Below are 14989 nucleotides of genomic sequence, written 5' to 3'. Positions count from 1 at the left end.
ACTTCCGCTGCTAGTACCCGAATCCATTGCTCGGTGGGAACAGGGGGATCTTACAGTTGGTATCAGAGCATTTGGTTAATAAAGATCAATTGAGAAGACAAATAGGTCAGAAATTTATCAAGAAACACAAAAAGGTTGTAATTGTGTGATATAATTCATACAATTTGATATTCAAATTGAAATTCGTAATTTGGTAATTGGGTCTTCAGATGGAAGTACCGCAATTATATAGAATCCTTGACTTGCTTGAGGCCTAGACATGATGGTATTTACCTTATAATTCCAAGGGCCGTGACTATCCGTATATACCGAGAGTATAACTGCAGCTCTTTACTGACAGTATATACGAGTAAATCTAAGACTTGAAATTATAAGCGTTAATGCTATCCAGATGATGATTTCGAATGTGGTTGATATGATTTTTAATTCTGTTTGAGAATTGATGAATTGAATTGGATTCTGATTGAAAAATGACGATTTTCGAAATTTAGTTGAAATGTAATAAGCTGAGCGAAACCACAATGAGGATGAATGGGACGAGTCCCAGTGATGATATTCATAACTGGAATGATGATAATGATTTCAGCAAATCACTATGAGATTAGTGGATTGTGCTGTCAGATTGCTACTGTTAACACTTGAGACGGTAGATTAAGTTAAGGGATGACAAATTGAGAACTTGCTTAACTAAAATTCCTGTGGAGGAATGTTCAGAAGGAAAATTTTCAGACTAATGGACCATTATCGTGTTAAAGATATGAATGATATGATCTGAATGAATTGTTATTTAATGATGAGTTCTATATAAGGGATAATTATCCCCGTATTCTGTTGGGTTGACCAGAATATAAGGAACCCCATAATAAATTGGATCTTAAGAAAAAGAGTTGTCCTCTACCTTGCGAGATGAGGACATCTCGCACTTTTCAAGTGGGGTAGAATGTAAGATTCTCCCCCAGCCTTAGAGGTATACAGGAGTAAGAATCTCCCTTTCTGATCTTATAATTATTCTCTCTCTAAAATAAAAGAAAGATTCTGTTTAAAAAAGGAAGAACCTTTTTCCTGAATACTTCTCAAGAGTCCCACCTGTTTTAAGATTCAGAACAATGAGTTCAGAAGGAGAATCGATGTTTTGGATATCAAGGTTTTGGTCTTCATTCGAGTACGGCCCAAAAGAAGTTCTTTATCTCTTGGGAAGAAGTTATCTCCCAGATATTGTGGACCAAAGAAAGTAAGTGATTTAGCTTACGAGCTTCTTTTATCTCCTCATCTCAAAGTTTGAATGCCTTCTATAGAAAAATGTGCCAAACCCAAATCATGGAAAGACGGTAAAACTTCAGTGGCAAGTTACCGTTGGCTTCTAAGTTACGCTAGCTCCTTCCTTTATATAAGTCGTAACTTTTACTTGTCGTTCACAGTAATCTTACTTCCATCGATCTCCTTTCTTTCTTAATCTCCTTCATGGCTTGGCAACAAGAATTAGTTTTATCCATGATGATTTCTCACCTTCAAGACGCAAGGGAGTCTGTGAAGAAAGATTTTATAGAGCAGTATGAGCGCTCACTTTTCCCTCACTTGGGAACTTCTGTAGCGCAGACAAAATGGCGGACCTATCAAGACATAACTAGGGTAACACCCTGGGGTCAGCAGCACTTTCGTAACAATGTCCGCTTGGCCATGGTTATTGAAGCTTTGGGTTTGGGTCCCCGATACTACTGCGTCATGAGATCAAGGCATCCTGGGTTTTCTGAGCGGGTCTTCTTACTGGCGTGTTTTCTTCCTCATGAGAAGATATGCCTTTACCCCGTTTTTGGCTTGCCTCTCAGAGGTCCTTTTCTTAGAACACCTCATACCACTGAGATAGGCGCAGCAATAACCCACAGAATCATTCCCATAGATGAGTTACCTTATACTTGTGCAGCTTGTGAGGACTGCTTTTGTGACCATATGATGGACGGGCTTATGGAAGTGTAAAGAGTTCCTCTATCTTTACTGTATAAGTTCCGAGAATGAATAAAGTTTAAATCTTGTTCGTATTTTGAATCTTGCTCTCTTTAAGACTTATCTTGGTGGTTAATCTTGATTAAAATTTTTCTCTAAGTCTCATATTCGTGAATCTTGCGAAATTATCACAAGTTGCGAGATGAGGACATCTCGCGTTTTTTAAGTGGGGTAGAATGTAAGATTCCTCCCCCAAAACCCCTTTTTGATGTCTAGTATCTTCTTCTATAATCAATCCCTCTTCAGAAATATAAAAGACTTGTTTCTAACTGTTTTAACCTAGAGAGAGAAAATATTCTAGAGAGAGAATATTCAGATTTTTAATATTTTTGGATAGAAAATTATCTCATCTTATTAAAATAAGTTTCCCTGAAACAGAAATTCAAAAAGAACTTTCCAATGTGCAATTGGAATTAATTGGAAATGTGTATAAAGGACCTTAGTCTAAGGGTCTAGATTTTCAGAAATTTTTGGATTATGGTCCAATTAAGGTTCCTATGGACCAATAGCATCAATCCATGTGTAGGGAGGAGATGAATCCAATTTGAAAAAGAAGATACCCAAAAATGAGTAAATACTCACATAAGATGAAGAGTTGAAAATGTACAAGGTTTATTAGTAAAAAAATTATGAGCAATATTAAAAGTATGACATATGTAAGGAAGAGGAGTTCTTTAAAGGAGGTGCATATTTCACATAAGATGAAGAGTTGAAAATGTACAAGGTTTATTAGTAAAAAATTATGAGCAATATTAAAAGTATGACATATGTAAGGAAGGGGAGTTCTTTAAAGGAGGTGCATATTTCACATAAGATGAAGAGTTGAAAATGTACAAGGTTTATTAGTAAAAAATTATGAGCAATATTAAAAGTATGACATATGTAAGGAAGAGGAGTTCTTTAAAGGAGGTGCATATTTCACATAAGATGAAGAGTTGAAAATGTACAAGGTTTATTAGTAAAAAATTATGAGCAATATTAAAAGTATGACATATGTAAGGAAGGGGAGTTCTTTAAAGGAGGTGCATATTTCACATAAGATGAAGAGTTGAAAATGTACAAGGTTTATTAGTAAAAAACTATGAGCAATATTAAAAATATGACATATGTAAGGAAGGGGAGTTCTTTAAAGGAGGTGCATATTTCACATAAGATGAAGAGTTGAAAATGTACAAGGTTTATTAGTAAAAAACTATGAGCAATATTAAAAATATGACATATGTAAGGAAGGGGAGTTCTTTAAAGGAGGTGCATATTTCACATGCTTGAATGAGTTTTAAACTCATAAAAATTGAGATATTTCATCTCTCCTCTCTCCGCATTCAAGTCTAGTTACAAAAAGTTAGCTTAACTGACCTAAAAATGGTCAAATATTGACCAAACTGATTTAGAAAATTCTAGAATCAGTTTGTTTGGTTAGGAGCTCAATTTTTCCTATAAATAGAAGCCTCACCCTTGTTGAAAAATATATAGTGTTTATGCATCGTTACTCTACTCCACCTAAGCCAAGAACTGTGAATTCATTTAATAATTCACTAGTTTTTGGAGCTTCCCTCTTTCTTCAATCCCCATTAGTGGCTCCATCAACATACTTAACCAATTGATTGGTTGGGGGCCTCTACCGTGAACAAAGAATCAAGCAAGTTGTAAGGTAATTAGTGAATATTCATCTTTCTATAATTTCTCAATGTTTCTCTCTTCTCAACCCCTCTCAAGCTTGAGAAGTTTAATTGGTATGGTTTTTTTTAAATGCTATTGAAGTTTGAATAGTAGTGAAGAGTTACATAATTTAATAAATGCTATTGAAGTTAATTTTCATTTATGTTTAAATTCTAATGATTCTTATGTAAATTCTCTCTCTCACTCAAGAAATGGTCATACTCATGACCCATTCTCAATCCAAATCAAGCTTTTCATAAAGCTTTTCCTTAACCCAAGATTAAGCTATGCTTGAGGCTAAATTAATGGCTTTTTCTTATGCTTTTAGTTTATGTATATTGATGATTCAATCCATTATGGATTAAGGATCCAATTAGAGAATCATTTTAATTATTTCCTTAATGATAAGCTTTATCCCTTAGAAAAATTGAGATTTATCAGTCATAGCAGCGGAGCTATGGCAAAATTTTTATAAAAATTATGCATAAAAAAATTTTCATTCAAAGCATAAAAAGAGGACTTCCTACCATATTCTAGGAATCATCATCCTAGATTAATTGAAAGAATTTCATTATAATCATGGAGAAATTGAATTTTAATATTATGCATAAAGGATAAATTTTTATATCAAAAGTGTTATTTTTACCATTTTTATTTTCATGCATAGAAGTATGCATAATGGATAAATTTTTATATCAAAAGTGTTACTTTTATCATTTTTATTTCATACATAAAAGTATGCATAAAAGAAAATTTTTATATCAAAAGTGTTACTTTTATCATTTTTAATTTTCATGCATAGAAGTATGCATAAAGGAAAATTTTTATATCAAAAGTGTTACTTTTATCATTTTTAATTTTCATGCATAGAAGTATGCATAAAGGAAAAAAAAATTTATATCAAAAGTGTTACTTTTATCATATTGGATTTCATGCATATAGGTATGCATAAAAGATATTCTTTTTATACTAAAAGTATGATTTTCCTCATAAATGGATTTTATGCTTAACTTAGATGCATAAGAGAAATTCTTTTATTCTAAAAGTATAATTCCCTACCGAATTGAAATCATGCATAAGAAGATGCATAAAAGATTGATTTTAATTTCGAAAGTGTTAGTCTCCTTAAATGGAATTTATGTATAAATAAATGTGTAGAGAAATCTTATATCAAATAAAAGAATTCTCTTTTTTTAAAAAAAAAGATATGAAATGTGATAAGATGTGATAAGAGGTGTATGAGATGTGATAAGAATTGATAAGATGCGTATGGAAAGTGATAGGATGTGATAAGAGGTGTGATAAGAGGTGATAAGATGCTTATGAAATAAGTTAGGATGTGATAAGATGAATTAAGATGTGTATGGGGGGATGAGGTAAGAAGTGTATGTGATAGGATAAGATGTATATGGGTTGTGATAGGGCGAGAATGGATGTGATGTAAAAGATTAGATGTGAAGGTATATGGGGTTATATAAATGGGAATGTGAAAATGGATGTATGTATGTGGATGTGTGGATATGGAGATGGGAGTGTGGATGTATGAACATGAAAATGGATATATGCATGAAGATGTATATGCATAGATGTAAATGTGGATGTAGATGTGGATGTATAGATGTGAATGGATGTGGATGTATAGATGTGAATGGAAATGTGGATATGGATGTATGTGAATGTGGATGTATAGATGTGAATGTGGATGTGGATGTATGTATGTATGTGGATGTAGATGTGGATGTATAGATGTGAATGGGGATGTGGATGTGGATGTATGTGAATGTGAATGTAGATGTGGATGTATGTGAATGTGAATGTAGATGTGAATGTGGAATGTGGATGTATAGATGTGGATGTATGGGAATGTGGATGTGGATGTATGTGAATGTGAATGTAGATGTGGATGTATAGATGTGAATGTGGAATGTGGATGTGGATGTATGTATGTATGTGGATGTAGATGTGGATGTATGGATGTGTATGTATGAATGTGGATATGGGACGTGGATGTATAAATGAGGATGTGAAAATGGAGGTAAGCATGTAGATGTGGATGCATGTATGTGAATGTGAATGTAGATGTGAATGTGGAATGTGGATGTATAGATGTGGATGTATGGGAATGTGGATGTGGATGTATGAGAATGTGAATGTAGATGTGGATGTATAGATGTGAATGTGGAATGTGGATGTGGATGTATGTATGTATGTGGATGTAGATGTGGATGTATGGATGTGTATGTATGAATGTGGATATGGGATGTGGATGTATAAATGAGGATGTGAAAATGGAGGTAAGCATGTAGATGTGGATGCATGGATGTGAATGTGGATGTGGATGTGGATGTGGATATGGATGTGTATGTATGAATGTGGATATGGGATGTGGATGTATAAATGAGGATGTGAAAATGGAGATAAGCATGTAGATGTGGATGTATGGATGTGAATGTGGATGTGGATGTGGATGTATGGATGTGGATATGGATGTGAATATATGATATGTGATGTGAAGGAATCTGAAGTGAAGAGATGGAAAAGGAGGTGATTGGATGAGTATACATATACATGGAATGTGGAATAAGTAATGTGGATTAATGAGGGATAATGTGAAAAATGAGAGTTAATATAGAAACTGTATTTGTAAACTGTTTGTAAATGCTGTTTGTAAATGGCTGTTTTATGTCAAGAATGCTGGGGAAGCATTTTGACCGTCTTGTGATTAAGGTCGTGGAGACCTAACTGATAAAGTTACAACTGCTGACGGAGAGTCAATGGAGGACGTCTCGCGTAGCAAGGTCGACCGAGGTCTTGACCAGCCTCGGTTCGATTAAAATGGTGAGCTTCCGGTACGGTGGATGAGGGACCAAGGAAGCGGCCTATGAGTGAAGCGCTAGGTCACCTGCGAAGGATCCTAGAGGGTGCTGACCATACGGTGCTCGGGCTCTGGGTCGCCTAGGATACCCACGCGTGCGTCGAGGAAGATATTGGAACAAGGAGTAAGAGTTGTTTTGTGAAACCGAGCATGGATCTGGTTGACTGACCTTGCTGGTCCTCAACGGATGAGTCCATGGCTCTTTTATATGGATCTGTTGGTTGATCTTGCTGATCTTCAACGAGAGTCCATCTTGATAAGTGATTATATTGCCGAGTATTATGGGCTAGGAACTATGGAAACGGCCTCTGTGTGGACAAGTGGTGAGCGTTCTAGTTGCCAATGATGCCATAGATACTCTGATGAAGGAATGATGGGAAATTATGAATCAACTGGATAAATTGGGAGATTGTGATCAATGGTACTATGGTTTCATTAAAGGATTGTTTTAAAGTTAGCTGATGCTAAGAAAAAGGCAATTTTCATATTGGGTGTGTAAGTGGTGTGGCTAGTTTTATGTTTGCATGAAATTCCGGCTAGGGGGCCTTGGAACTCTTTTCCTTGGTACCCGGGACAAAACCTAACCAAATTCCAAATTGGATCCCATCACTACAGTGGTTGGGCGGTTGGCTAACCCATGGGATTGGATGGGGTTAGGCTGGACTGATGGATCCGTAAACCGAGACTCAATTTCTGTTATTACGATAGATGAAGTAAGTCCCGGATAGTAATTGTTCTATGGATAGGAATCAACGGCTGTGCCTCTTGATGGGGAAAAAAGCGTTGATCCCAATGATCCAAGTGCAAGTTTCTTCCTTGATCCGACCGAGTATCTTTATAGGTGCAGTTGGATCAGCGTGATCAGTAATGATCTTGACTACGTTAGAGTAAAAAATTATCCTGGTGGAATCGCCCGTGCTTTCCGGGTAAGGGAAGTTTTTTCCGGGTTCGGTTTTGGAAAAACCGACGGATTAGTCTCTTGTCCGGATATCCGTGGACGAGGCCCCGAATGTGGGACCCCTGTCCCGTGCGAGAAGTGCTACTTCCGCTGCTAGTACCCGAATCCATTGCTCGGTGGGAACAGGGGGATCTTACAGAGAGAGAGAGCCTTATCTTCAAAAATGAGTGGCGGACGCTAGAGTGGACTTTGGAATCCAATGAAGAGCACACAAGGGTGGTCACGTTCACCACGCCTTCATGACATCGTGTTGTTTGTAATATGTAATATGTATATTCATAAAATAAAATAAAAAAGTGTGCCCAATCTTAAGTTCCAACTTTCAAGTTTGAACTTTGCATTGTGCAATACTTATTTTAATTTCATATTTATATTATCACATTATTTTAATTTCATATATATATATATAATAACCAAACTTGCAAAGGCTATCCTATACACCCAGGCTTATTTTAAGGAAATTTCAATTTTGAATCCTTAAAATCAATCAACCTATTAGTTCTTAAATCTTTTTTAAAAATCTGTCAAATAGGTTTTTCTTTTTAAGAAATACACTAAAGGAAGGTTTTTTCTAGTAGTGGAGGCCATCATAGAAAAGATCTAATATATAAACAAGGATCTCGTGGCCTTGCGTAGCATTGATATTTAATACACCCGTAGAGCCTACCTGCTGCCACAGACCCAACCCTATCCCTTGTGTGGCAGAGCTTAGTGCGCAACCAACTATCATTTCAATGGCTTTCTCTTCCTCGTCAACTCGGAAGCACCACGCTTTAGCCATCCCTTTACCTGCCCAAGGCCACCTTAATCCGCTTATGCGTTTCTGCAAGACTCTGGCCTCTCACGGCGTCACCATTACATTTGTTAATATCGACCCCATCCACCATAGGATTGTTGAGCTTAATGAGCAGCAAGAGCAAGAGGAAATCAAGCATGAGAACAGCACTACTCAACAACTAGACATTAGGAAAGCCCATATCCCTATTCCGGGCCTAGACTTGAGCAACGATTTTAGGGTTTCTCTTGAGCACTTCTTGGAGGCCCAACAAGGCCTTGCTGGGGACCTGGAGAAGCTGCTGCATAAGCTCAATCAAGGTGATCTACCCGTGACATGCTTAATCTCTGATATGATGATGACTGGCCCCACTCAGAGAGTAGCTGATAAGTTCAACATACCGAGGATAGCACTCTCTGCTTCTAGCCAGAGTATGCATCTGCTAGTCAACTACCTGGTAACAGGCCAGATATCCACCAAAGATGGTAAAACACACACACTCTCACTCTCTCTCTCTCTCTCTCGCATTGGTCTATGTTTTGAACATTATTACTATTATTTTTAATTTTATTGATTAGATCCTGGTTACGTTTGAGCACCTTCATTGTGCTACAAGCTTGGTGAATTTACACAGAGGTTGATATGTTTCACAATAATGTGTAGTTTTGGAGGTGGTGATGAAGAGGGAGCGGTCCAAGAAAGACGTGTTCCAAGAGGGGCTACGTGGATTGCCCACGCTGTTGAATGGGGACTTGCCGGACTTCAAGCACGTAGTTAACGATAATGAATATTTGTACAGCTACATGGCGCGTGTGTGCAAGGACTCTAATGAGCGGGCCCGTGCAATCGTGGTGAACAGCTACGAGGCGCTGGAGGGCCCCGCATTCGAGTCACTGTCAGACCACCTGGACATACCCGTCTATTCCGTTGGCCCCCTTGTGGAAACCTTGGAAAACGAGAGCAGCACAAGCTTGTGGAAAGAAGACAGAGCATGCCTGCATTGGCTTGACCGCCAGCCGCCCCTCTCCGTCCTCTACGTCTCCTTCGGCAGTGTCACCCTCCTCTCCAAACGCCAGTTTGAAGAGATTCTGTCCGGCCTCCTCTCCAGCCAGCAGCGTTTCCTCTGGGTCTTCCGCCCCGACCTCGTTGAAGCTGCCCCTTACGCCGCCTTCCCGCCGGACTTCATCGCCAAAACCAACGGCAGAGGATATGTCGTGAGCTGGGCCCCCCAGCTCCGTGCCCTTTCACACCCTTCCGTTGGCGGCTTCCTCACTCACGCAGGTTGGAACTCCACCATCGAAGCCATCAGCCATGGAGTGCCCATGCTCTGTTGGCCCTACTTTGCTGACCAGTTCATGGATGCTAAGTATATTGTGGAGGAGTCGAAAGTTGGGCTCCGGTTTGAAGCCAGTGGCGAGGGTGGTGGCGCCTTGGTTGAGAAAGGGGAGGTAGAAAGAGTTATCAGGTCTCTCATGGAAGACGAGCAAGGCAAGGTTCTTAGAAAGAATGCGATGCAGCTCAGAGACGCCGGTTGTCAAAGCCTCTTACCAGGAGGCACTTCATATAACAACATCCAAGCACTCATCCAATCCTTAGGATAGATAGATTGCCGCCTTCAAAAAAAAAATAAACAGTGGCGTGTAACTACCGAGAGGGTCGACCGTTATGGAAGGTCATGTGTGAATGGTCCCAATGTAACCATCTCTATAGAAGGTGTCCTCAGCGGGTTGGGTTTGGTCCACACTTGTGCACGTCACAATATGTGAACACTTATGTTTTTTAAAATAAACACCCTTTTAAGGGTGCTATGGGTAAACAACTCATAAACGCATTATATATATACATATATGTGCACATGCATGTCTGTGTAAATAATTCACAATTGCATAGTATGTATACATATACGTTCACATGCGATATACGTGTGTGTGTGTGTGTATGTATGGGCACATGTAAGTGCCTTTAATTCGTACAACGCATAGTATACATACATACATGTGCAAATGCATGTGTGTCTATGGCATGCGCCTTTAATTGGATATCAAACTACCCTATGTGTCTTATGTGTGCACACATCAGGCTATAAGTAGTGATTATCTTTTTGGTTTTGTGTGAGTTCGACACGTGTACATAGACATGAAGGGTAGATATAATAATTATTACTATTATCATTATCCATAAACGCATAGTATATATAACTATATGTACACACACGTGTGTGTGTGTGTGTGTGTGTGTGTGTGTGTGTGTGTGTGTGGGCATGTGCATGTACCTTTAATTGAATATTTAATCAATAAAGTCGCACAATGTGGAAGAAAAACATAGGAGAGAGGCACACACACACACACACACACAGAGAGAGAGAGAGAGAGAGAGAGAGAGAGAGAGACATTAGACAATGAATATCTTTATTGTGTAGCAATAGGCTTTGCAATGGCAATACTAGCTAGATGGTGTAGAGCGTATGTGCTTGTGAAATAGGAATGTTGGATTACAAGTGATAGTGACCTTTATATAGGGAGGCATGTATAGCTAACTAACTATCCTTATGGAGCTGGCAGGTAGCTACAAATAACCTCACGACCTCCGTAATTGTATAAAATACATATACGCCAATAAAAGGTCCGATCCCACACAATAGTGAGATGATGCACAAATTCTAACACCCCCTTTGCAGCTCATAGTGTGCAAAAAAAGTTTGAAGAAGATAAGTTGATGAAGATGCAACCATGGACACTCTAGTACTACAGATACCAGATACACCTCAAAAAGGGCATTTTCCAACCTGACTCCTCAAAACAAAATGCCACCTTGAATAGCAAAGAAATCCGCTTGGCTCTTGGAATAGAATTATGAGTTTGTGTAAAACACCATGCCCATCATCCCCCAATAGTAGGTGGTGCACACATCACGTCTTAAAAGACCTCAAACAATGAACTTGAAACTCATCTAGTCCATAATCTGTGATACACCAAGCAATAGACATGGAACACATCTAGTCCATAGTTCCAAAAATGAACTTGTCTCGCCACAAATTATTTTCATGATTGGAACTCCGACTTATCGTTCTCGTACACCAGAAATTAGGAATTGCTGATAGCCCTCTCTCCCACCCAAAACCTCCTTTAGTAACTCGAAGCACATGGGAGAAAACTATCTATATGACTATAGAAAGTGACCATCCAAGTCCTCCTTAGCTTTTGCAGCGTTGGGGAAACTAGAAGTATCAAAGTCGTCATTTTATATATGATCATTGTCCTTCTTTGAAAACTTGGCCTTTGCTTGGGCTATACCTTTGGGCTTGGAATCCTTGGCCATTAAACAATTAAACACACTTGAGAACAAGCAAGACTAAAGAAATATTAAACACTTGAGAACAAGCATAATGGATCTTGACACAAGGTATCCACAAAGCAATCACAAAGCTCTATGATCACCAAGATGCATAGTACAAAGGTAGGAGAGTGTGCTCATAAATAGGTCTTCAGAGGAGCACGCCTATTTGTAATGATTCTCTCCACCCCTTTGCACACAACAACTAAGACATTACACAAATAGATAGGAGAGTGTGCTCATAAATAGGTCTTCAAAGGAGCACACCTATCTCTCATGATTCTCTCCACCTCTCTTCACACAACAACTAAGACATTATGCATGGTGGCAATAGACGTGGACACATGAGGGACATGCACGGTATGACGTTGCAGGTCACGATCATCAACTCAGATGATGTGGGAACACAAAAATGGTAGTGAATTTATGATGTCTTGTAAAAGTAGCAATCTATTTGGGTTATGATGCAAGCATGAATAATATCTACACTTTGAAGGACAATCAGAATGGATAAATGGTTGAAGACATATGGATGAATAAGACGTGTGGTAGTATTAAACATGGGGGTATTCTTAATATATGTGGGTTTGCTAGTTTGCATGGTAGGGCATGCTACAACTGACCAAAGGTTGCCCATTGAGAGAGAGAGAGAGAGAGAGAAGGGGGGGGGGGCGCAGGGTGTGGTGTTGGTGTTGGTGTTGGTGTTGGTGTGAATCCGGTGAGAGCCCATAATAGAAGTGAGAATCCATAAAAAAGGACAGTGAAGGATCTTGCGGGCGGCAAATGCCCATGGTTTGGGCATTCGGAATAAACCCTTGATATTTTTGGTTTGATATTTTTGGGTTCATGCTTGAGCCTTGCTATTTAAGCCCGTAGAGCCTACCTGCTGCCACAGACCCAACCCTATCCCTTGTGTGGCAGAGCTTAGTGCGCAACCAACTATCATTTCAATGGCTTTCTCTTCCTCGTCAACTCGGAAGCACCACGCTTTAGCCATCCCTTTACCTGCCCAAGGCCACCTTAATCCGCTTATGCGTTTCTGCAAGACTCTGGCCTCTCACGGCGTCACCATTACATTTGTTAATATCGACCCCATCCACCATAGAATTGTTGAGCTTAATGAGCAGCAAGAGCAAGAGGAAATCAAGCATGAGAACAACACTACTCAACAACTAGACATTAGGAAAGCCCATATCCCTATTCCGGGCCTAGACTTGAGCAACGATTTTAGGTTTTCTCTTGAGCACTTCTTGGAGGCCCAACAAGGCCTTGCTGGGGACCTGGAGAAGCTGCTGCATAAGCTCAATCAAGGTGATCTACCCGTGACATGCTTAATCTCTGATATGATGATGACTGGCCCCACTCAGAGAGTAGCTGATAAGTTCAACATACCGAGGATAGCACTCTTTGCTTCTAGCCAAAGTATGCAGCTGCTAGTCAACTACCTGGTAACAGGCCAGATATCCACCAAAGATGGTAAAACACACACACCCTCGCTCTCTCTCTCTCTCTCTCGCATTGGTCTATGTTTTGAACATTATTACTATTATTTTTAATTTTATTGATTAGATCCTGGTTACGTTTGAGCACCTTCATTATGCTACAAGCTTGGTGAATTTACACAGAGGTTGATATGTTTCACAATAATGTGTAGTTTTGGAGGTGGTGATGAAGAGGGAGCGGTCCAAGAAAGACGTGTTCCAAGAGGGGCTACGTGGATTGCCCACGCTGTTGAATGGGGACTTGCTGGACTTTAAGCACGTAGATAACGATAATGAATATGTGTACGGCTACATGGCGCGTGCGTGCAAGGACTCTAATGAGCGGGCCCATGCAATCGTGGTGAACAGCTACGAGGCGCTGGAGGGCCCCGCATTCGAGTCACTGTCAGACCACCTGGACATACCCGTCTATTCCGTTGGCCCCCTTGTGGAAACCTTGGAAAACGAGAGCAGCACAAGCTTGTGGAAAGAAGACAGAGCTTGCCTGCATTGGCTTGACCGCCAGCCGCCCCTCTCCGTCCTCTACGTCTCCTTCGGCAGTGTCACCCTCCTCTCCAAACGCCAGTTTGAAGAGATTCTGTCCGGCCTCCTCTCCAGCCAGCAGCGTTTCCTCTGGGTCTTCCGCCCCGACCTCGTCGAAGCTGCCCCTTACGCCGCCTTCCCGCCGGACTTCATCGCTAAAACCAACGGCAGAGGATATGTCGTGAGCTGGGCCCCCCAGCTCCGTGCCCTTTCACACCCTTCCGTTGGCGGCTTCCTCACTCACGCAGGCTGGAACTCCACCATCGAAGCCATCAGCCATGGAGTGCCCATGCTCTGTTGGCCCTACTTTGCTGACCAGTTCTTGGATGCTAAGTATATTGTGGAGGAGTGGAAAGTTGGGCTCCGGTTTGAAGCCAGTGGCGAGGGTGGTGGCGCCTTGGTTGAGAAAGGGGAGGTAGAAAGAGTTATCAGGTCTCTCATGGAAGACGAGCAAGGCAAGGTTCTTAGAAAGAATGCGATGCAGCTCAGAGACGCCGGTTGTCAAAGCCTCTTACCAGGAGGCACTTCATATAACAACATCCAAGCACTCGTCCAATCCTTAGGATAGATAGATTGCCGCCTTCAAAAAATAAAATAAACACTCTTTGCATTGTGGCGTGTAACTACCGAGAGGGTCGACCGTTATGGAAGGTCATGTGTGAATGGTCCCAATGTAAAACCATCTCTATAGAAGGTGTCCTCAGCGGGTTGGGTTTGATCCACACTTGTGCACGTCACAATATGTGAACACTTTTGTTTTTAAAAATAAACACCCTTTTAAGGGTGCTATGGGTAAACAACTCATAAACGCATTATATATATATATACATATATGTGCACATGCATATTGTGTAAATAATTCACAATTGCATAGTATGTATACATATACGTGCACATGCGATATAAGTGTGTGTATGGGCACATGCAAGTGCCTTTAATTCGTACAACGCATAGTATACATACATACATGTGTAAATGCATGTGTGTCTATGGGGGTGTTGGGTGCATGCGCCTTTAATTGGATATCAAACTACCCTATGTGTCTTATGTGTGCACACATCAGGCTATAAGTAGTGATTATCTTTTTTGTTTTGTGTGAGTTCCATAGACATGTAGGGTAGATATAATAATTATTATTATTATCATCATCCATAAACGCATAGTATATATAAATATATTGACACACACACGTACGGTAGACATTAGGAAAGCCCATATCCCTATTCCGGGCCTAGACTTGAGCAACGATTTTAGGGTTTCTCTTGAGCACTTCTGGAGGCCCAACAAGGCCTTGCTGGGGACCTGGAGAAGCTTCTGCACATAAGCTCAATCAAGGTTATCTACCCATGACATGCTTAATCTCT

General features: G+C 40.1%; 2 protein-coding genes across 2 annotated transcripts; both read left to right on the top strand.

The window, feature by feature from the left end:
- The first annotated feature begins 8146 nt into the window (after window positions 1-8146).
- On the top strand, window positions 8147-10084 carry LOC147608431 (UDP-glycosyltransferase 85A1-like). The gene is made up of 2 exons (XM_086789218.1): window positions 8147-8753; window positions 8932-10084. Exons 1-2 carry the CDS (start codon window positions 8228-8230, stop codon window positions 9867-9869), a joined length of 1464 nt encoding a protein of 487 aa, XP_086645344.1. The 5' UTR covers window positions 8147-8227; the 3' UTR covers window positions 9870-10084.
- A 2393-nt stretch (window positions 10085-12477) lies between these two features.
- On the top strand, window positions 12478-14425 carry LOC147608430 (UDP-glycosyltransferase 85A1-like). Its single transcript, XM_086789216.1, has 2 exons — window positions 12478-13077; window positions 13256-14425. Exons 1-2 carry the CDS (start codon window positions 12552-12554, stop codon window positions 14191-14193), a joined length of 1464 nt encoding a protein of 487 aa, XP_086645342.1. The 5' UTR covers window positions 12478-12551; the 3' UTR covers window positions 14194-14425.
- The last annotated feature ends 564 nt before the right edge of the window (window positions 14426-14989 follow it).

This window comes from Cibotium barometz, chromosome 53 (genome assembly GCF_041138505.1).
Source record: "Cibotium barometz isolate CiBa-2024 chromosome 53, ASM4113850v1, whole genome shotgun sequence".
Classification (NCBI taxonomy): Eukaryota; Viridiplantae; Streptophyta; class Polypodiopsida; order Cyatheales; family Cibotiaceae; genus Cibotium; species Cibotium barometz.
The sequence above is the reverse complement of the archived record's forward strand: the minus strand, read 5'-3'. Positions and strand labels throughout refer to the sequence as shown.

Excerpts from the sequence above, each read along its gene's own strand:
- LOC147608431 (XM_086789218.1), top strand. The coding sequence starts at position 8,228 with ATGGCTTTCTCTTCCTCGTCAACTCGGAAGCACCACGCTTTAGCCATC. Across the intron at positions 8,754-8,931 it reads CCAGATATCCACCAAAGATG|TTTTGGAGGTGGTGATGAAG; the intron begins GTAAAACACACA and ends AATAATGTGTAG.
- LOC147608430 (XM_086789216.1), top strand. The coding sequence starts at position 12,552 with ATGGCTTTCTCTTCCTCGTCAACTCGGAAGCACCACGCTTTAGCCATC. Across the intron at positions 13,078-13,255 it reads CCAGATATCCACCAAAGATG|TTTTGGAGGTGGTGATGAAG; the intron begins GTAAAACACACA and ends AATAATGTGTAG.